This window comes from Anomaloglossus baeobatrachus, chromosome 4 (assembly GCF_048569485.1).
Source record: "Anomaloglossus baeobatrachus isolate aAnoBae1 chromosome 4, aAnoBae1.hap1, whole genome shotgun sequence".
Classification (NCBI taxonomy): Eukaryota; Metazoa; Chordata; class Amphibia; order Anura; family Aromobatidae; genus Anomaloglossus; species Anomaloglossus baeobatrachus.
In genome coordinates, this window is record NC_134356.1 from 236,096,087 (window position 1) to 236,118,713 (window position 22,627).

The 22,627-nt window shown below is 44.1% G+C and overlaps 1 protein-coding gene across 1 annotated transcript in view; it reads left to right on the forward strand.

Moving 5' to 3' along the window:
- Nucleotides 1-22,627, forward strand: part of LOC142302376 (dynein axonemal heavy chain 3-like) — a 2,626,214-nt gene that overhangs the window by 1,236,536 nt on the left and 1,367,051 nt on the right. The window contains exon 41 of the mRNA XM_075343433.1: nt 18,501-18,696. Within this exon, the coding sequence (XP_075199548.1) occupies nt 18,501-18,696 (196 nt within the window). The remainder of the gene's footprint in view (nt 1-18,500; nt 18,697-22,627) is intronic.

Sequence of the window (22,627 nt, forward strand, 5' to 3'; positions counted from 1 at the left end):
GGAGTGACTGGTAACGGCACAGAAGGCTGGAGACCATAGACAACATGGAAGGGAGAACTGGAGGTGGATTCGCTGACCTGGTGGTTATGAGAGAATTCAGCCCAAGGAAGGAGCGTGGACCAGTTGTCCTGGTGGACATTGACGTAGTGACGAAGGAAGGTGGTCATGATCTGGTTGACTCATTCCACTTGTCCGTTTGACTGAGGGTGGTAGGCAGAGGAAAAGTCCAGAGACACCCCCAGGTGTTCACAGAGAGCCCTCCAGAAGTGTGAGGTGAATTGGGTTCCTCTGTCGGACATGATATGGGCAGGAAAGCCATGCAGCCGGAAGATGTGCTGTATGAAGGCGTCCGCAAGCTCTTGAGCAGAGGGCAATCCGGCCATAGGAACAAAATGAGCCATTTTCGAGAATCGGTCCACCACGACCCAGATGACCGTATGACCGGAGGACAAGGGCAAGTCCGTGACAAAGTCCATGGCTATGTGTTGCCATGGAATGGAAGGAGTCGGCAGAGGGAGAAGAGGACCAAAGGGCAGGTGCTTAGGCGTCTTGTTCCGGGCACTGGAGGAACATGCAGAGACGAAGGCGGTGACATCCGTACGAAGAGACGGCCACCAATAGTGACGGGCGATGACGCCCCAGGTTTTCTTCTGGCCGGCGTGTCCGGCCATTTTCGAGGAGTGTCCCCATTGGAGGACATTGAGTCGGTCGGTCTCCGTGACGTACGTCTTCCCAGGAGGGATCTGTGCCAGGGAGACGGGAGCCACCGGGATGACCTTGCTAGGACAGATGATGGGCTGGCTTGGCTCCTCCTCTTGGTCTACCGGAACAAAGGACCGAGACAGGGCATTTGCCCGTACGTTCTTGTCCGCAGGCCGATAGTGTAGCTAAAAGTCAAACCTGGCGAAGAAGAGAGACCAACGTGCTTGGCGCGGATTCAGCCTTTGAGCAGAGCGTATATACTCCAGGTTTTTGTGGTCAGTATAGATGATCACCGGGTAAACCACTCCCTCCAGGAGATATCGCCATTCTTCCAACGCCATCTTAACGGCCAGGAGCTCTCGATCACCAATGGTATAATTGCGTTCTGGGGCTGAGAAGATCTTGGAGAAGAAGCCGCAGGTGACCATATTCCCGGTGGCGGATTTCTGCATAAGTACGGCTCCTGCCCCTGCGGAGGAGGCATCAACCTCCAGGGTGAATTGGCGGTTCAACTCAGGACGGTGAAGGACGGGAGAAGAAGCAAAGGACCGCTTCAGAGAGCAGAAGGCGGCTTCGGCCTCGGGTGTCCAAGCCTTCGGATTGGCCCCCTTCTTGGTCAGGGCGGACAGCGGAGCAGTTAGGGTCGAGAAGTGAGGGACGAACTGGCGATAGTAGTTAGCAAAACCGAGGAAACGTTGGATGGCTTTTAGTCCCGAAGGAGGAGGCCAGTCGAGGATAGCAGAGACCTTCCCGGGATCCATCTGCAGTCCGGTGTCCGATATTACATAGCCCAAAAAGGGGAGGGATGATTGTTCGAACACACACTTCTCGTGTTTGGCGTATAAGCGATTCTTCCTCAGCCTCTGTAGCACGATTTGCACGTGCTCTCTGTGGGTACGTAGGTCTGGGGAGTAGATTAAGATGTCGTCCAGGTATACGACTACACAGACATAGAGGAGGTCCCTGAACACGTCGTTCACCAGCTCCTGGAAGACTGCCGGAGCATTGCAAAGGCCGAAGGGCATCACGCAATATTCATAGTGCCCGTCCCGGGTGTTGAAGGCGGTCTTCCACTCGTCCCCGGAGCGTATGCAAACCAGGTTGTAAGCCCCACGGAGATCCAATTTGGTGAATATACGGGTTCCCCGGAGCCGATCGAAGAGTTCAGGGATGAGAGGCAGGGGGTATTTGTTTTTCACTGTGATCTGGTTTAGTCCCCGGTAATCGATACAGGGCCGTAGGTCGCCTTCTTTTTTCTTGACGAAGAAGAAGCCCGCACCAGCCGGGGATGAGGACCTTCGAATGAACCCCCGTGCCAGGTTCTCGGTGATGTATTCAGACATGGCCCGGGTCTCAGCAGGGGACAAAGGGTATATCCGTCCCCGAGGGGGTGTGGTTCTCGGCAGAAGGTCAATGGCACAGTCGTAGGGTCGATGTGGAGGCAATACCTCCGACTCCTTTTTATCGAATACATCCGCGAAGGACCAATAGGCTGGAGGAAGACCAGGTAAGGAGTCCGGGGCCGGAGGACGACGGACGGGCTGGACTGACTGGAGGCAGTTCTCATGACAAGACGGGCCCCAGCGGATGATTTCTCCAGTACGCCAGCTGACCGTAGGTTCATGTACCCGTAACCAGGGTAAACCCAGCAGAAGCGGATGAGACATGCGTGGCAGAACATAGAAGGTGATTTCTTCGGTGTGTAGCGCACCGATACGCAGTTTCACAGGTTTAGTGATGAACAGGATGGGATCAGAGAGGGGTTTCCCATCAACAGAGGCTATCACAAGCGGTGTCTGCAGCGGGGTGACAGGTAACTGGTACTTGTCAACTGTGGCCTGGTGGATGAAGTTACCCGCGGCACCGGAGTCGAGATATGACTCTGCCGTGAAGCGGGTTTCTCCTGTTGTCACCTGCACAGTCCATGTCACTGGGTCAGAGAGCTTCCCAGTACCTAGGGTGGCCTCTCCTACTAACCCTAGGCTTTGGAGTTTCCCGGTTTCACTGGGCAAGCACGCACCTGGTGTGCGCCGTCTCCACAATAGAAGCAGAGACCCTTGGCGGCTCGTTCCGCTCGACGCTGCTCGGAGGACCGTAGCCGGTCCACTTGCATGGACTCCATGGGCTCATGGATGGAGGAGCCAGAGAGCCCAGATGAGGAGAGGATAGGCTTCTGTGGAGAAGCGGAGTGCCTTACAGGGCACCGCTCGCGGGACATTTCCTTAGACCTTTCTTGAAAGCGGAGGTCTATCCGGGTTGCGAGGGCGATCAGGGAGTCCAAGGTGGAGGGGACGTCTCGACCGGCCAGCTCGTCCTTGATACGACCGGTAAGCCCCTCCCAGAAGGTGGCAGTCAAGGCTTCATTGTTCCACCCCAACTCAGATGCCAGCGTGCGGAACCGGATGGCATACTGACCAACTGTCAAAGTTCCTTGGCGTAGCCTGAGGAGGGATGAGGCGGATAAAGAAGCACGTCCGGGTTCATCGAACGTGGTGCGGAAGGTGTGCAGGAAGTCCTGGATGTTGGTGGTTACTGGATCTTCCCTCTCCCACAAGGGGTTCATCCATGCCAGTGCTTCACCCTCCAGATGAGACATGACGAAGGCAACCTCAGCTTGGTCGGAAGCGAAGAGATGTGGGAGCAGTTTGAAGTGCAGCGAGCACTGGTTCAAGAACCCACGGCAGTTCTTGGGGTCCCCGGCAAACCGAGGCGGAGAGGCTAGTCTCAGTTACGAGGTCGCAGAAGTTGTCCCTACGGAAGCCGTGGATGTGGCGGAAGTGGACAGGGACGTGGCTGTGGATTGCAGTGTGTTCAGGCGGGTGTCCACTGACGTCATGAAGGCCAACATACGGGATTGGGTCTCTCGCTGACGTACCAGCTCCTGCTGCAATCCGGCCAGTTGGGATGCTAGTGCTTCGGCGGGATCTATGGCCTGTTCGTTCTGTTAGGTCCGGGTGATGGTGGATCCTCTGGGCCGTGCACCAGACTCCCCCAGTGAGGCAACCTGGAGCTAACCCCTATACAGGGACTGTCCGGTCACCCCACCAGAGGGCCTAGGTACACGGTAGCCGGAGTACTAGCGGGACCGGGATAGCGTCCCTCAGGGAACGGGTAGAACGGAGTCTTTAGAGCCACAGAGTTCTTGGAGACAATTAAGGGAGTCCGGTACGGGTGCTGGTTAGGAAGCTCAGACGGGATCCGGGTTAGCTGGATGTGATGGGGAGGCAGCCGGGTGAAGCCGGGGATCACAGACAGGCACAGGCAGATGTAACGGTGGTGGGATTCCCCGCTGACAGACACCGGAGGACCTCTTGGCAAATCCGGATTCAGAAGCCGGTTACGGAGGCAGAGCAGACTCTACGAAAGAGACAGAGTTAGCACAGGCAAGGCACATGGGGACCTGGACTCCTAGCTTGCAGAACTTGACAAACAGGCGACGCCCTCCAGGCAGGGAGCTCCTAATATACCTGACCCTGACTGATGCAATATCCTGTTAGGGAGTGCAGGGCCTTTAAGAGGAAGTCAGTGACCGCGCGCGCGGCCTAATGCACATGCGTGACACCCGGGTGCCGGAGGCCAGAGCAGGGAGCGGTGCCGAGGAGGACGTGTGGCTGGAGGCAGGAGACCCGGGGACAGGAGCGGTGAGTGAGAAACGACGTCGGGACCCGGGGAGCGTGACAGCAGGTAAGGTGATGTTCCTCGCTCCTGCGGCTCACAGACAGCGATGTGTGCTGCCGCAGGGACAAGGAACAACATCGTACTGTTAGGGCCAGATGGACGGGTAGACCCTGGAGGTGGATCCACTGGGCCGAACTCCCGGATGAGGGAAAGGAGTCCGGTAGCCGGAGCACTTTAGGTAGCAGGGCAGTCCGTGCACTGGGAGAAAATGGAGAAGTCCCTGGGACCACGAGGTCACTGATGGTGGTCCGGGTGATGGAGCTCAGGTTCGGAAGCCGTGATGGTGTCAGGCAGGGTCCGGAACCGTTGGAGCGAGATGACGGGTCACCGCAGGGATCCGAGATGGTACGGACTATCAGGATGGCAGATGGGCAGCGTTCGGGGTTCGAGGTACCGCAGGACCGGATGGCGATGCAGGATCGGCTCTAGAAGACAGAGAGGTAAGTATCTCACAGAGTACAAGGAGACCTGACTCCTAGCTTGGGAAAACACGAAGAACAGGCCCCGCTCCCTTGGACATTAACCCCCTATATACCCTGTACCTGTGTGCATCATTTCCTGTTAGTGGACACTGGCCCTTTAAGAAAGGGTCAGTGACCGCGCGCGCGCCCTAATGCGCATGCGCGCGGCCCGGGTGCCAGAAGCCAGGGAAGGAAGCTGAGAGGAGGACGCAGGGGAGCCGGCCAGGACCTGGGAAGCCGTCGGGCGCCGGGAGCGGAGACCAGGGGGCCTGGGAAGGATGGGCACTGGAGGCTGGAGAGCGGGGAGCGTGGCAGGTGAGCCGGGGAGCGGAGCTGAGGACCCGGGGAGCGGAGCAGAGGACCCGGGGAGGGGAGGCGAGGACCCGGGGAGCGTGACACGTACCTGTCGCTGCAGCATAATTTTGAAAAAGTCGGAGCCTACACCGATGATACGATAACGACGCTTTTGCGCTCATTAATCATATCATCTAGGATTTACACACTACGATGTTGAAAGTGACGCCGGTTGTGCGTCACTTTCGATTTGACCCCACCGACATCGCACGTGCGATGTTGCAACGTGCAAAGCTACCCTTAGACTGGTAAAGCGTATGCACTAAGTGCAAGGGCTTCCAAAAATTAGAATGAGGCACTCCAATAAACCCTGGAACATAAGTAGAGCCTCAGAGAACATTTACATTTAGAAGGAGTGTGACTTCTTTTGCCATCAACAGAGTCTCAAATTCAAATTCAAGACCACTGCTCAGGGTACAACATGCACAACAAGGCATCCAACTTCGATTTTGCTCCCACTAAGGTGGGCGGCAGTTGTTCCTGTATCGGCTAGAAAAAAAGACCTTTGACAATGAAAGTTATTGAACCATGTAGGGGTAACTTCTCCAACCTATCCTGGAAAAAGAGCACCACAAGTCCTTTGTCAAGAGTTGCATTTGGACCTTTCTCCTATTGTATGAATGCATCTTTATTTATTTTTTTACGCAGAGTTGAGGCAAACCCGAGACTTGCAGGCCACAGTCTATGCTCCCTGCCTCCTTAATTTAATTACGTCTGGTTTTAGTGCCACCTGGGGCTTAATAAATATTAGACAAATTCGCCAGTCAAATGACAATGCTGAAAGACAGACTTCTCAAAATTAACAAGGCTTGGATAGGTCCTGACATCTCAACCCCAGCGGATGACAGCAGTGGAACGTAAAGCCAATTCAAGTGTTCTTTTTTTTTCTGGAGAACTTTGTGGTGGATGGGACAGAGCTGAACTCTAGGATGGCACACATACAACCGATGCCAAGGATTAAGGATCCTAGTTCCATGAGAATTTAATCCACCTTCTACACCACTTCATGCACCCCCTCCGTATCGTCTTCCTCCATCTCCCAATTGTCAGCTCTGTGCAAGTCATCTATATCAGTAACAGGCTGTAAGCAGTGCAGCACTGCCTTAATGAAGTGACAATAGGCTCTGCTAAAACTAATTTCTTTAGCTGACAAATAGCACACTGACACAGAGTTGTTAAAACGTATAAAAGACCAGGCAGAACTGTGATTCTCACCACTTAAAATACAACAGGACATGGTCATGTGTGCTAACAGCTGTATCCATGCAGCAGATCTGAAGCAACCTTGCACACATACTATGCCTGGCCATGCAACGTAGTAGTTAAGTGGTTTCTGAAAATCTACTTAGAATTGCGTGAGCTACTTGTGAAGGTACGCCTTGTGTGCACCCATTTCGTCTAGTCAGATACAGCTGTCGCCGATTTGGCTGTGCTTCAGCTGTACTTGCAAGTGCCAGCTTGTCTATTGGTGTATGATGTAAACATATGATGGAACTTTACATTACACATGTTAGTAAGACATTGTGAGCAGCAGAGGGAAGTAGTTGAATACCGCCTTCAACAAGCCAGTTGATATTCTACTTAGCCTCCACACATAACCAACGAGTGGATATGGATGTCTAACATCTGTGGGGTTCTAAAAAGCTTTGAGGAATCAATCAACATGGAAGGGCTTTGATGACGCTATAGTCAGCATAACCATCCCACTTCTGTGTCTACCCAAACACTCACAGCTCACAATTAGAGAGTAAGCTTTGCATGTGGACCATTTGAAGATGGAGGAAGAAAGAAGGTAGAATGATACTAACCAGGCCTTATCTCAGTGCATATTGAGTGATAATGAGAAGAAGGAGAAGGCTGAGGAGGAAGAGATGGAGAATTGTCCTAGTGGTGGGGACATGGAAGTCTTGCCAGTTAGGAGTCTCGCACACATGGCTGACTTTTTGTCCTGCAGCTTTTCCCCTGACTTTATATGCATTTGGCCAACACTGAGTATGGGTTGCTCACCCTTCGCTACAAAAAGAATTTTCCATCTCTCCTTCCTTATGTGAAGAAGGCTCGAAAAATGGAACAATACTTGAAGGCTCTAATCAATTAGTACAAAAGTTCACATCTGACAACACTGGCGTAAGAGGCCATAGTTCCTTGGGCAACCAAGGAGGAGAGATGAGGGAGATACATACTAGGTCCAACAGATGCAGGGGAAGATGATCAAAATTCTACGACAGTTTCATTAGACCCTCCCAGCACGCAGGCCCTGATGCGCGGGGTACTCTGACAAGGAGGGAAAAGTTTATGAAGATGGTGAAGGAGTAGCTAGCCGACCATACCAGCGCTGTTCATGATTCCTCTGTGACGTACAACTAATAGTTTTTAAGTGAGACACGTGGCATGAACTGTGCCTCTATGGCTTGGAGGTGATGACATGCTGTCGCTATTGTTTTATCAGAGCATTTTTTCAGTGCCACTGGGGGCATAATAACTAATGAACTGAAAATGCTGACAGGCTGACTGTTATCAAAATGAAGGCCTGTATTTGCCCTGACTTTGCCACAGTGGAAGACAGCAGAAAAACATAAAGCCAAATCAATCATTCCTTTTTTTGATGGTGTATTCCCATGCATGCCTTCCCACCCCAAAAGTGTATACGATTCATGATTTATTATTTTTCTTGTCCACCTCCTGCTCCTCCTCCTATAACATATCAACAGGGTTATCATGCAGCCCTCAGTCATAGATTTTGTAGAGCCATTAGTCATCTCTCAGTCATAAATTTTAGAGGGTCATCCTCTGGCCATCACTCGTAATTTTTGGAGGACCATCCGGAGGCCTTCAGTCATAAAATTTAACGAGGAAGCAGGTGGCTTTTAGTCCTAAACTTTGGAGGGTCGGCAGGCAACCCTCAATCATAACTTTCGGAGGGCTAACAGATGACCCTGACTCATCATTTGTTTAAGGGCTATCAGGCTGCATAGAAAAAATATATTTTTCAAGGCAAAATTTTTTTATTTAAAAAAATAAAGCATACAGGTTGCAGGGAGTAGCACAACAAAGATGGTCATCCATGAGACCTAGCTTCCTATCCTACTTTGCAGGGGAGTCAAGGTACAACACTCTTGAAGCCAGAATATTGCGAACAGGTGGTCTGTTGTATGCCAGATAATGCTTCCAGCTTGTTTCTCAACATTACCTTGTCTTCGAGGTGGTCCAGTCACAGTAGGCAAGAGCCTGGACCACAAAATACTCAAACTGATCCTCCTTCTTCTCACCATGGTGAGTCCCAGGAGACAATTGATCTCACACGTACACTCCGCGTAACCAGTCTTTACATTTCCATTGATTGATTTCAGCATCTCACCCTGCATATTTCAAAAGGGACATGAGATTGTGTGCAGTAATGCCCAAATATTTGATCAGCCACGGTCAGAATATGATGGTATGAAACAACAAGTCTCTACTACTTAGTGTCTCAAGTAGTGATCACACACTTGGACAATCTGGAGAGCAAGTCTTGAAATTTCCATTGAATGATTCCGGCCTCTCGCCCTTTACATTTCCAAAGGGACATGAGTAGATTGTGTGTAATGATGCCCAAATATTTAGGCAGCCATGGTCAGAAAAAATTACAGTGTTCAATAGCAATTAGGCCGGTGTCACACGGGACGATATATTGTGCGATCGCATGAGCGATCGCACCCACCCCCGTCATTTGTGCATCACGGGCAATTAGTTGCCCGTGGCGCACAAAGTCGTTAACCCACTGTCACACGCACTTACCTCCCGGACGACCTCGCTGTGGGCGGCTAACATCCTCTTCCTGAAGGGGGAGGGACGTTCGGAGTCAGAGCGATGTCACACAGCGACCGCCCAATAGAAGCGGAGGGGCGGAGATGAGCGGGACGTAACATCCCGCCCACCTCCTTCCTTCCGCATTGCTGGCGGCCGCAGGTAAGCTGCAGTTCGTCTTTCCCGGGGTGTCACACGGAGCGACGTGTTCTGCCTCGGGAATGATGAACAACCAGCGCGTAGAAGGAGGAACGACTTTATGAAAATGAGCGACGTGTCAACGAGCAACGATAAGGTGAGTGTTTTTGCTCATTAACAGTCGCTCGTAGCTGTCACACACTACAATATGTCAAACGATGCCGGATGTGCGTCACTAACGATGTGACCCCAACGACATATCGCCCGATATATCGTAGCGTGTGACGCCGATATTAGTGTCTCAAACTGTTGATGATGAGGAGACGCAGTTGCCAACAAGTGATGCTGTTAAGTCAACAAGTCAGCCGGAAGACCAGATGCAGAAGTGAAAGACAAGGTGGTGCTGTGAACTCACTGACCCAAGGTGCCATGCAGAGTGAGGACAGCAGTTTAGAGGTGGCAGAATCAGCAGCATTGCAAGTGGCAGGAAGAGACAGGGGGAGTCCAGAGGGAGAAGGTGAACAACTGTTCCCAAGAGAACCCACACGTGAAAAGTTCCAAAGCAATCAGTTAGGTGTTCCTTTATTTTCTGGTGTACTCCTTTGCACCCCTTTCCATCCAAATAAGGGTATATGGTTCATGATTTCTTTTTTTTCTTGTCCTCCTCCGCCATATAAACAGGGTCATTATTCAGCCCTTGCTCCAAATGTTTTGTTGGCCATTAGGCAGCCCTCACTCATAATTATTAGAGGGCCATCAGTTGGCCCTCACTCATACATTTTTGAGGGCTATAAGACATCATTCGCACATAAATTTTGGATGTCTATCAGGCCGCCTTCACTCAAAAATGTTGGATGGTCATTAGGTGGCCCTCAATCAAAACTTTTTGAGGGTCATCAGGGAGCCCTCACTCAAAATTTTTATAAGGCCATCAAGTGGCATATACTCAAGTGTTACATGGCCATCCTGGGGTATTTGGTCCCCAGCGTCCACTGTTTTTCACTATGTCCCATTCCTGCATTACAAATGCATGTGTCACATTACATTAACCGTGCTCTGACTAACACAGTTAGGGGCATATTCCTATTAATGACTGACACTAAATTACACTGGGCGAACATTGTGGGGGCCGGAGCCAAGTCAGACTCTGTGAGGGCACACTTGCTATTGACACATTGGTTTCCGGGTCCTTGCTCCATCAGGTTTCCTCCACCTCCTACACCTGTTCCTGCACCCCATCAGTATACTTATAGAAGAAAAGTAAAGCAATATACCCTGCCTATATGCCTATAATCCCAAACTATCCCTCCATCAACAGCTATCCATACACTGAATGGAGTTAACAGTATTAATAGAGAACAGATATAGGCCTGAAAAAGACTACAAGGTTTTAATCCTTGTCTACACGCTTCCAATACTCAATTCCTTCCCCACCAACTCTCCTTACACTAAATGTAGCTAAGCACAGTCTTATTAGAAAATTTAATAGATTAGCCCATTAGAATTAGCCCTGAAAAGGACTTTTGGATTAACATAGCAGCAGCAAGGTCTATAAGGCTAGAATCGAATCAATGCCTACATACCTCTAAAACACTATACTTTATCCAGACAGTGGAAGTTGTTGCTGAAACATAAAGAGACTGTAATTTGTGAAACTAAGCAAAGTTGCCACTTTTAAAAGAAACTGTTACAAAGTCATCAGTGTTAAAACATGATTCCTTTTAGCTGACTGGGTTAGCTTGCAAAACAATAGATACTGGCACACTGTACCTATTGTTAACTAAACATGTGCAATACAGGGTAATATTGTGGTACCGTGTTAGCCAGAAAAATCAATTGAAATACTATGTCCCAAGAATGATAAAAGTATTTTAGGAGTGATACCTTTATAGGCTAACCAGAAAAATTATATTAGCAAGCTTTGAGAGCACAAAGGCTCCTTCTTCAGGCATATTACAAATTAATTACTGAGACCAAACACAACATTTAAATGAATGTTACAACAGGACATGGGAAAGATGATGACTCCTAAAGATAAGCCAAGGAAATCAAATTAATTTCTTAGAAATGCAGTGGAGTTGGAAGTGGTCTGTTCAGATCACTTCTGAGGTTCTTCTGTTGGAGGTGGGAAGTGTGTCCATGTAGTGAGTCATAAAACCAGGTGTTAAATTGAGTCCTTTTGTTAAGGATCCAAACATCCTTATCAGTTTGAATTCCCAACTTTTTCTCTCTCTGTCATCTTTAAAATTACCTTTCCGTATTAGGGGAAACCAAACAAAAACTACAAACAAGGATAAATCTACACAGGCACACAATAAAAAAATGAACTGGACACGCCTGTGGGAAAACATTTCTCCAGACCGGGACACAGTATGACAGATTTAAAAGTACTAATACTAAAAGGTCATTTTAAAGATGACAGAGAGAGAAAAAGTTGGGAATTCAAACTGATAAGGATGTTTGGATCCTTAACAAAAGGACTCAATTTAACACCTGGTTTTATGACCACTACATGGACACACTTCCCACCTCCAACAGAAGAACCTCAGAACGGATCTGAACAGACCACTTCCAACTCCACTGCATTTCTAAGAAACAACTTAATTTGATTTCCTTGGCTTATCTTTAGGAGGCATCATCTTTCCCATGTCCTGTTGTAACATTCATTTAAATGTTGTGTTTGGTCTCAGTAATTCATTTGTAATTTGCCTGAAGAAGGAGCCTTTGTGCTTGGAAAGCTTGCTAATATAATTTTTCTGGTTAGCCTATAAATGTATCACTCCTAAAATACTTTTGTCATTCTTGGGACATAGTATTTCAATTAACTAAACATGGTAACTGTTCCCTACCTACATAGGTTTAAATTGAACCTTTCAGGTATAAAAGCTATTAGCCTGCTGATATGCCGTTAATCTTCAGGTTAACAGCATTTTGAAGATGAGAGCCCCAATGCCAGGAGAAAATTAACTTTGTTCCTCGCTTCATCCTTGGGGTTTTACTCATAGGGGTGGTGATGGTGCAGGTTAGTCACCTATTTATGTTATTGTGAGCGATGGCTGTAACAATGCCCTCGGCACTAACTGATAACTGGCTTTTTACTGATGCAAGGCTGAGCCAGCTGTTCGTCAACTCCTGGGCGCTGTTACAGCCATCTTGACTATGCACTGAGTGTGACACTAAAGCTGCTCCAGTTCACCCCTATGACTGAAAACTCAAAGCTTCTGGGAGGAATACAATTCTTTTTGCCCAGCCAGCGGGAATCTTTGTGTAACCTGCAGATTAACCCCATATCGGCAGGCTAATAGTGTTTTTTCATCTGACAGATTCTTTTTAAAGCCTATCATCTACAATTTAAAAAGAAACTAAACTTTATAACACCCCGAAAAAGCCTTGCTACGGCAGAGATCACCACATATCGGCCGTACGACGGGGGCGGGTGCTATCACGCTTGACATTGTCAGCACATGCTAGCGATGTCGCAGCGTATAAAGCCCGCTTTAGACTCATTGTTCAATGCATATCCACAATTGTCCACATTTGTTTCCTCTCCACTCTTTCTCCCCCAAAATCAAGTACTCACATTTATCACATTTTAGCCATAAAATGTTACACTTTAGTATCAAATCTATACCATTCCAGCATCTGCAGTGCAGTGCAGAAAAATAGTTTGACATTATGGCTATCTTTTCTTAGTTTTTCCTTTACAATATGCATTAAATCTAAATACAAATGCTCTTTGTCAGGCATATAAGTTAAATTATATGAGTCAAAGTAATTTAAAGTGATTGCCATACCATACTATGGATAGAAAATGTCTGTTGAAAAAACTTTATAAGCACATTCATGGAAACTAGGACAAATCCTTTAAAACAGGCATTAATATTTATAACGTCAAATACAAAGTATGGAATTAAGGTCCCTCCGGAAGAGTACTGTAACAAACATCTCAAATTTTATTTAGAGTATTTATAATTCTCTAAAAAGTTATTTAGACATGCCTTGAATAAAAATAAATGTCCCTTATGACAACTGCTGATATATATTTATTAATAAAAGAATGAACAGAAACTTTCTGGGTTACAGATTCTATAAAACTAAAAGAAATGAAAGACAAATCTTAAATAAAAATATTAAATATAAAAGCACTATCAAAATTACATACAAAATATTAGAAAATAACATCACTTAGAAATCAGCAGAGAATAGAGATTATATCACTTTCCAATATCTAAGAACAGTCTAAAAAAAAGATAAAATAAATCCAATCTTTTTGATGTGGGCAATAACAATTTGTAGATAATGTAATTTATTCTGGAGACTTTTCTTAAAAAGGCTCTGCTCAAGACAACATAGTGGATTCGTTTTTCTGGTAATAGTAACATCATTTTCCACCATATTTGTCTAGTTGAAGCTGGCAACATTAGGTTTTCTACTATGTCTCTTTGTCTCGCTGCTAACCTCCAATAGGCGTACATGGCCGAAAATGATCCATGATGGAGCGCACTGTGACTCTGCCTGCATCCTTATACATCATGTTCCAAATTATTATGCAAATTGGATTTAAGTGTCATAGCGATTATTTATTAATTTTTTTTTCAATGAAACTCATTGATGGTATTGTGTCTCAGGGTTCTTTGGATCACTGAAATCAATCTCAGATACCTGTGATAATTAGTTTGCCATGTGAGCCCAATAAAAGGAAAACAGGATGTTCCACAATATTAAGCAGGCCACAGTTTTCAAGTAACATGGGAAAGAAAAAGGATATCTCTTTTTCTGAAAAGCAACAAATAGTGCATTACTTGGACAAGGGATTATAACATTAGATATTTCATGAAAACGTAAGTGTGATCATCGTACTGTGAAGAGATTTGTGGCTGATTCTGAGCACATACTAGTTCGTGCTGATAACAGCAGAATGAGGAAGGTTTCTGCCTGGCAAGTCCATCTGATTAAGAGAGCAGCTGCTAAAAAGACATTACAAATCAGCAAACAGATATTTGAAGTTTCTGGTGCTTCTGCAGTCCCTCAAACCTCAAGTGGTAGGACCCTTTAAAGGCTTGCTGTGGTGCATAAACCTATTATTCGGCCACCTCTAAACAGTGCTCACAAGCAGAAACGGTTACATACATGAAGACTACTTTTCAAACAGTCTTGTTTACTGATGAGTGTTGAGCAACCCTGGATGGTCCAGATCGATGAAGTAGTGGATGGTTGGTGGATGGCCACCATGTCCCAACAAGTCTGCGACGTCAGCAAGCAGGTGGAGGAATCATGTTTTGGGCTGGAATCATGGGGAGACATCTGGTAGGCCCCTTTAGGGTTCCTGAAGGTGTGAAAATGACCTCTGCAAGGTATAGAGAGTTTCTGACTGACAACTTTCTTCCATGGTACAAAAACCAGAAACGTCCCTTCAGAAGCAAAATCATCTTCATGCATGACAATGCGCCATTTCATGCGGCAAAGAATACCCCTGTGTCATTGGCTGCTATGGGCATAAAAGGAGATAAACTCATGGTGTGGCCATCATCTTCCCCTGACCTTTCAGTCGACGACCATGATGCATTAATACATTTTATGCATCCTCATGGACCAGCTAGCTTCTTTCACTGGCCTGTGAGAAATGATACATGCTGGATTCCCGAGCAGTCGATCATTGCAATAATTCCAGCACCAGCTGCAACAGCAATGGGCCGACAATACAGCTTCTCTGAACCGATTATGTTGCAAATTCAGCAACAATTCCAGACCACTTACTTAGACTGAACATTATGCCTTGGGAACCAACAAAAGATACCCAATATTAGGCTTGGGATCCTAGGCAAAGACACCCACCCTCAGGCTTTGGAACCTGCGATAAAGAGACCACCCGCGACTTGCCTTGCACGGCTATCGGCCATGGCTCCTAGGCGATGGGGCTGCCAATTCTTGAAAGACAGCATTATTACAATTCTTAATATGATTATAATACCAATTCTTAGGGAAATGGTTGTGGTATAACCACCATGGACCAACGCAAGGGTTTGAATAGTGCAGTTAGCATTCATTGCGTATTAATAAAAAACACCATGTTCAGTGGCATTTTTCTTTTCTTAAATGGAGAGACTCCAAAGAAAACCCCAATGATCCTTGTAGAGAATAATGTGCTCCTTCAAATGATAACAGAATTAATATATTTTAGGGGTACCCTTTTTGGGAAATTTGACCTAAAAATAGGTAAAATTCGTTTTTTTTAAGTTTTTCATCATATGTGGGTGTGAATATTTCCACAAATACATATGCTTTGACCGTGATATTGCAGCAATGCAAAGTCATGAAGATGTTTGTTGTACAGGGTAAAGCACCAGTTCCTATTGGTTTTTGGTCTTGAGTTATATATGGGCAAAGTTTGGCATAAATTTTATGCGAGGCGTTTTGCAAGCTACTTTGACACAAAATTGCGGCCGAAATATTGTTGTGTCATAGCCAGTAATAATTTTATCGCGTTTAGCAGCAAAAGTTGAGCTAGTATGCCAAATTTCAGCATCATAGCCAGTATAGAACTCTAATGGCTATGTGCCAAAGTTTGCAAAATCCTCTTAGCTGAAGCCGCAGGCTTGGGGGGGCCTCCAGTGAAAGGTCAACAGTGCCCAATATATTTGAGATCTGGCCCTAAAAATTTACAGAACCTCTTTTCAAACATACATGTACATCCTTATAAATTTTCAGCAAAGTCGGAGAACGTCGAGTGGGGCCGATTTTTAAAACTGGTCCACTTGACACGGAATGACCCTTATTTTACTAAAATGGTAAAAAACAAACATCCACTTGGAGTTTGTATGATCTCCCAATATTTATGTGATTTGATCTGAGTATTTTGATTAATTTCAAACTACCAAAATATACCAAAATATACAAAATAATTAGATATTAAATTGACTCAAGTGCATGTGAGTCCTAGGCAGAGAAATTATGTCATAATCCCCAGAGATCCTATCTCAATATGTAGTAGGCATAATAATAATAATAATAATAATAATAATAATAATAATAATAGCAAATACTTCCACTTAGAAATGTTGTATAGTTCTGATATAACCATATCTCTTACCTCATATGCAGGGCATTTTAGCTTAGTTAGTACGTCCACTCATATAGTAACCATCACATCAGTCAGTTAGTTACTCGTGGTTGTAACCATGCATACTTCAGCTGCAATGCCCTGAACGTGAGGTAAGAGACATGGCTATATCAGGAGAACTATACTACATTTCTAATTGGAGGTATTTGCTAATATTATTATTGTTACAACAACTACATATTGAGATAGTATTTTAGAGATGGGAATACCTCTTTAAAAATGTGTGTACAGGACTGCAGAATATGCTGGTGCTATAAAAACAAGAGGAAGTAAATAAATCATGTGCAATTTTATTTAACCAAAAATGGAAAATAAATATTTAGGGCTTCCAAAAAGAAACATTTTATAGTAGTTTGTATTCAACACTAAATTCAAAGTGTCACATGCATATAATAATTACTACTTATAATGATAAAGAATGTCATTGCTTCTATTGTCATTTCAATATCAACTATGAACCTCCCTCCAAAGACTTCATTTCCCTGCTATAATGCTAGGATCCAAAGATTCTATCATCAGAACAATTTTCTGAATATCATACAATTGATGACCTTGTATGTTGATCTTATAAGGTTAAATATAGATATTAAAAATATAGGCAATCCACCACTTTTATTTCTTTAAACGCAAATATATTGAGAAAAAAATCCAAGTCCAACACAAAGATTTGAGAACTAAATATAAGATTTTTTTTCCCCTAACAATGCATTTATATTGTAACTGCTAGTGGCTAAGATGTCTAGAGACTGGCAAAATGACTTTAAAAAATAAATCACACATTGGAGTCTTTTAGCTGGTCTCCATTGAGGCCAAACTTTGTGGCATGTCTTTCATCAAAAAAAATTACAAGTAATGGCTTATTTCAGTGCTCAGAGTAGAAAGTTATGACATCTGAAAGATTGAGCCCATCAGCAATCCCACAAAACATCAAGCAGTTGCTCAATTTATCACTTAAAAACATTGAGGTGTTGTAGGTCATAAAGTGCATAGGCACAGTGTTATATCGTCTTCGTAATGCTCACGACAAGAAATCATTGTATATCCTTTAGTGATTTTACTGGGAAATTTCAAGCTCAGTGTACAAACATTACAAATGTGACAAAGTAATTTCAGTAAACTGATGGAAATGAAACATGGTAAAATCAAGCCTAGCTATCAAGATGTGACTATACACACTATTACTTGTAGCGTTGTGTGATACTGTGACATTGTCAATGCATTTTGTACGATTCCAAATTGTAGGTTTGTTTAAATAATTTCTCCTTAATGAAACTCAGTGTTTCAATTAACTTAATTCGAGGAGCGAATGAAGCTATGTCACATTTAATGTTTACCAAGTCTAGAAGAAAAGCTGTTAATTAACTGAAATGGGAATGTGCACTTTCTATCAAGGGTATTATGTAACCTTGAAGAGACAGTTTAGTTTATAAATACATTTATATGTGTCTGTTGTTTCAAATTTTTTGTTAATATAGGTTTCTAGTGTGGGGTTTTTATGCTACACAGTAAATGTTGTTGAGTTTACTCTTAGTAAATTAAATTAGTTATATATTGTACAAGATAAATTATATTATTAATATAAAAAACAATATAATTAAGACTAGCTAAATAGTTTGTGCTTTCAAATTTATTAGACTTTCTATTGTGAACTATATGAAGTATTGTTTTTTAGAATTTTGCCTTATTCCCTAATTACTTTAATGTTCTCAAATTTCTAGATTTTGAGTCTCTCAATTAATTTTATTAGTTTCACAACAGGAATATTTTTGTGTAATTTAACATCTTCAGGAGTAACTTTGCTAACAATTTCATATGGTTTTCCAGATATTTGATTGTAAACACAGAGTAGGAACATTTTGTTGTATACGTCTTGGTCATAGGCTCAGTAATGTATAAAATAAAGTGTACTTTATTATCCTTCCCTGGGTCCACCATTGCCTTTCCAGTACTGACCCAGTTTAAATCTACTTTCTCACCACTACAGCTAATCAGCAAAGCCCTGTGCAGCTCCACAAATGCAGCATTAGACCTGGGGAGGGTAAGTAAAGAACAGTTGTTATTTTTACATCACTGAGGCTGTGGACCAAAAGTAGGGGATTGAAAGTAGATTATCCCTTCGAAAAAATTATAATCTTTTTATCTAAAGTTTTCTTTCAAAAAAGGTAAATGCAAAATGAGAATTGCTCTATTGTAAGAACTACTAACATGTTGTTTGACTCTAGCGGACAATGTCATTTTAATTATGTTTTCTTTATTTTAAGGTTTAGTGAGTTCTTGAAGGATCTATGTGATCAAGCCCTCTACAACCGAAATCTAAGTGGTCTGCAAATTCCAAAGTCTGTTCAGTTACCAAAAGGGGAAAGTGTCTATGATATTGTGTATATTAAAAAGAAATTTTCATCCTGGTGTATGTGGAAAGATCTGGTTACACCTACTAAAATTGATGATCTGGTCAAGGTAAGATAATTGGTTATGACATTGTACTTAGGTAAAATATGAATAATGGTAAATAATGGTCAAAAAGTTAGACAAGATTTATCTATGTAATATGTTTAGGGCAAAGTGGTCCAGTTACTTGGTTGTAAATTTTTACATATTTTGATGAGTACATCATAGAGAGCTGATGTTAAACCTTCTGGAGTTCCTAATTTTTCTTTGTGACAAATTTGGAGCTGATTGATCAAGTAAATACTATTAAGTTTATATTCCTTTTTTCTTAGCTTAAACACAGTCTAAGACATTCCAAAGTGCCTGAATTGGCTGTATGCCAAATGTATTTGGGTTGGTCCAGTTGCTTAGTCATAAATTAATATTAGCTTTTGAGTTTTATTTTTTTGGCAAATATCTCAAATGCTTTTGTGTTATTTTTATTGGTAAGTAGGTTTTAATTGGAACCTGGTGTAAATATTTCCTTTGTTACAAATTTACCTATGTGACAAATGTGAGACAAATTTGTGCAGTTGATATAATATATATATATATATATACTATAAAATAATATTTGCATTTAATTTACATTTTTTATACATATCTCAAGAACTGTAGACTTAGAGAACAGAGATGAGCGATCCTGCTGAGGATCGGATTGGTTCGGGATTGCCAAATCCACATGGGTTCATCTATCAGTTTACCGATCAGATCGATGATCCTAGCTGAACCCATTGGATCCAATAGGAGGCAAATAAAGGCATCGACAACACCTTTAGGGTGGCCCAAAAGCTGACAAAACACCTAGAAAACATTTGACAGAGGAGCCACAATAATGTGGCACAGTCATTACCTTCCTAGAAGATTAACATAAGAAATATTGGATGAGTGACAGAAGTAGGCCTGGTACTCTGAGATCCCTGTCACTACAGACAAGACAAAACTTGGAGACCCATATTGGAGTCTCCACATTTCCAAAAATTATGGGCAAACAGCAGGACAGTGGCATCAATTGCCCCAAAGTACGCATAGTGTCTTTGCACAGCAGTCAGTCATGGGCCTTGCACCACACTGGGTCTTGCCAAGCATTTTCATTTTTCAAATGAACAGGTAGGTGGATGAGTGACAGGTCTGAGCCTTTTGCTCTGAGTTCCCTGCCACTACAGACAAGACAAAACTTGGAGACCCGGATAAGAGTCTCTATATTCCAAAGAATGTGGGGTAGACACCAGGACAGTTTAAGCAATTACGCCACTGTACCCACAGAATCTTTTGACAGCAGTGTTGCAGTAACAGGTGTATGCCTCGTACTCTGAGACCCCTGCCACTACAGGCAACACTGAACCAGGAGATTCAGATAAGAGTCCTCACTTTAAAAAAAAAAAAATAGGCTTGTCATTACTTGGAGGAAGTAAAAGGAGGAGGAATAGAAGGAATAGTTGGTGCTTCAAACAGAACAAAAGGTTCCAAGGTGTTAAAGTAACAGTGGTGGACATACCGATCAATGTTGCACAACCCAAGCTCTTGTTAATAACATCAGCAGCAGTAGCAACAGAAGCCATGACATAGGTGTCACAGACTTCAATAATGTTATATCATTGCAGCATACTGAAAAGTACAATATTGCCTATTCCGCACAGTCTGCAACTGGGGTGGAAAGGTCAGTGGAGATCCATGTCTTGTTCATCATTATGAAAGTTAGGCAATCTACAGTTTCAGGGGAGAACTGGATGCCCTTATCCGTCAGGACACCACCAGCAGTGCTAAAGACTGGCTGATGGGCATTACAAAACCTCCAAGGCATGATTGTCAAGCTCAGATCACTCTTCTATTTATGAAGCCCAAAATGCAAAAGGGTCTGACCCACTCTGACGGTATCGCAATTCAGCTTGAAATACTTCTGTACTATCTTCTCCAGTCGTTCACTATGTGTTAGAGTTGTACTCTATTCTGGTGGTGCACTTGATGGTAAAAAAAAATATGTCCCACAAGTTGCAGAAATACCTTCTGCCAGTTAAACTGTTACTGTTGCTAATGTTTCTGTGCTGACAAATGCACAATCACGGTGTTTGATATGAAGAACTTTGATGCACACTGGGTGCCTCACTGCCATCTTGGGGAAAAGTACTCTTAAGATAGTGTACAAGTTGGTTTCGATACTCCAGCATGCGCGCATCCTTTTCCAAGGGGGAACCATCTGGAAAAGTTTACTCTTGTACCATAGATCTAACAGAGTGGAAACCCAGCAGGCAGCACTATTTCTAATCCTAACAATTCTGAAATGATGTTGCAGATAGTGCAGCAAGAAAGTGTTAATTTGTCTGATGCTTCTGTGAGGTGCAAGTCCATGCTGTATTGGTGGCGGGTAAACACTCAAGCTTGGTTCCTCCATCCCTTCCCACCAACCCCCGACAAGAGTGTAGGGATCAATATCTTCTTCACCCTTTGTCTGTTGCGCGCCCATCACCTCTTCATCCTCTTCCATTTGATCCTTGGCTCCTGCACCTTCACTAACAGATTGTCTGGTACCATAACCCCCCCTGCCCCGATCACTGTACTCCACCCTCACTTAACATAGCCTGTGCAATGATACTCTGGACCTTAGAGATATTGGTATCCCTTTTGCATCATCCTCTGCTTTCTCCTCTTCCTCTGGGACCACCACCTCCTCCTTACAGACTATTCAAAGTCTGGTCCAGCATGTAGATGATCGGAATAGTAATGCTGATGATGGTATCATCAGTGCTAATAGTAGCCATTTTGAAACTCTGCAGAAGGGTGCAGAGGTTCTTCATCTGTACTCACTCTGCAACCATCTCTGCTGCCACAGTTGCTGCAATATGGGCAGAGTTGAATATTACCATGTCAGCACATTGCATAACAACCGGTTCACCGGTAGCCAGAAAGACCTCTGCAGTAATGCAAATCAATAGGGTGAGCACAGTAAAGGTGAGCACACACCGACAGTGCCTTATACAGCAGCTCCTTGAGGACGGGGTAGTAGCCTAGAAATTACTGTACAACTAGGCTGAGGACGTGAGACATGTAAGGCACGTGTGTAAGGTTGTCCTGGCATAAAGTCACCATCAACTTCGCAAAAGTCGGTGATCTTACCAAGGATCAGTAAATGATCAGATGGCAAAAACCATTCACTCCCTGCCCATCAAAGCCATGCGATGTATTGGCATGGTTGTGATTGGCCATTGTAAAAAAAGGAAGCAAAAGGGTTAAAGCAGTACATACTTACCGAGTCTCCCCGCAGCTGCAGCGCTACTTCTGGGTCCAATAATTATAACTAATGCATATTTACTGTTTTCCCCTTCCACTGGCATCTCTGATTGGCTGTAGTTGGACCACGCCCCCACAGACAGTGTCTGTGATTGGTTACAATCACACACGCTGTCTGTGTCCTTATACTGGAGATAAATAAAACAATTGGTGAAAGGCCCCCCTGTATTGATACCAACACAGATAAAGTATATAACTACAGGCTGCAACCCCCAGCCATGCAGTTATCTTGGTTGGACATCCAAATAAGAGGAACTTTATGCGGCTTTTTTTTAAATTATTTAAATAAATAGTTTTAAAAAACTACGTGCAGTCCCCCACAATTTTGATACCCAGCCAAGATAAAGTCTGACAGTGGGGACTGGTGTTCTCAGTCTGGGGAGGCTCAGGCTTATTGGGAGCCCCGAGCCTAAAAATATCAGCACACAGAAAGAGAAAATCCAGCTCACTGATCAGACCCGCTGTTATATTACCATGTCCTGGCTCGGAGTGGTGCGGCCACCAAATAGCAAATTAGAAGAAAAAAACAGCGCTGGACATAACATTTAAAAGTCCATCTTTTATTTAGGAAAGTTAATAAAATCCAGCAGGTCACATAACATCATAAGAAACCATACAGAACAACACGTTTCGACGCTTAGGTCTTAATCATGATTAAGACCTGAGCTTCAAA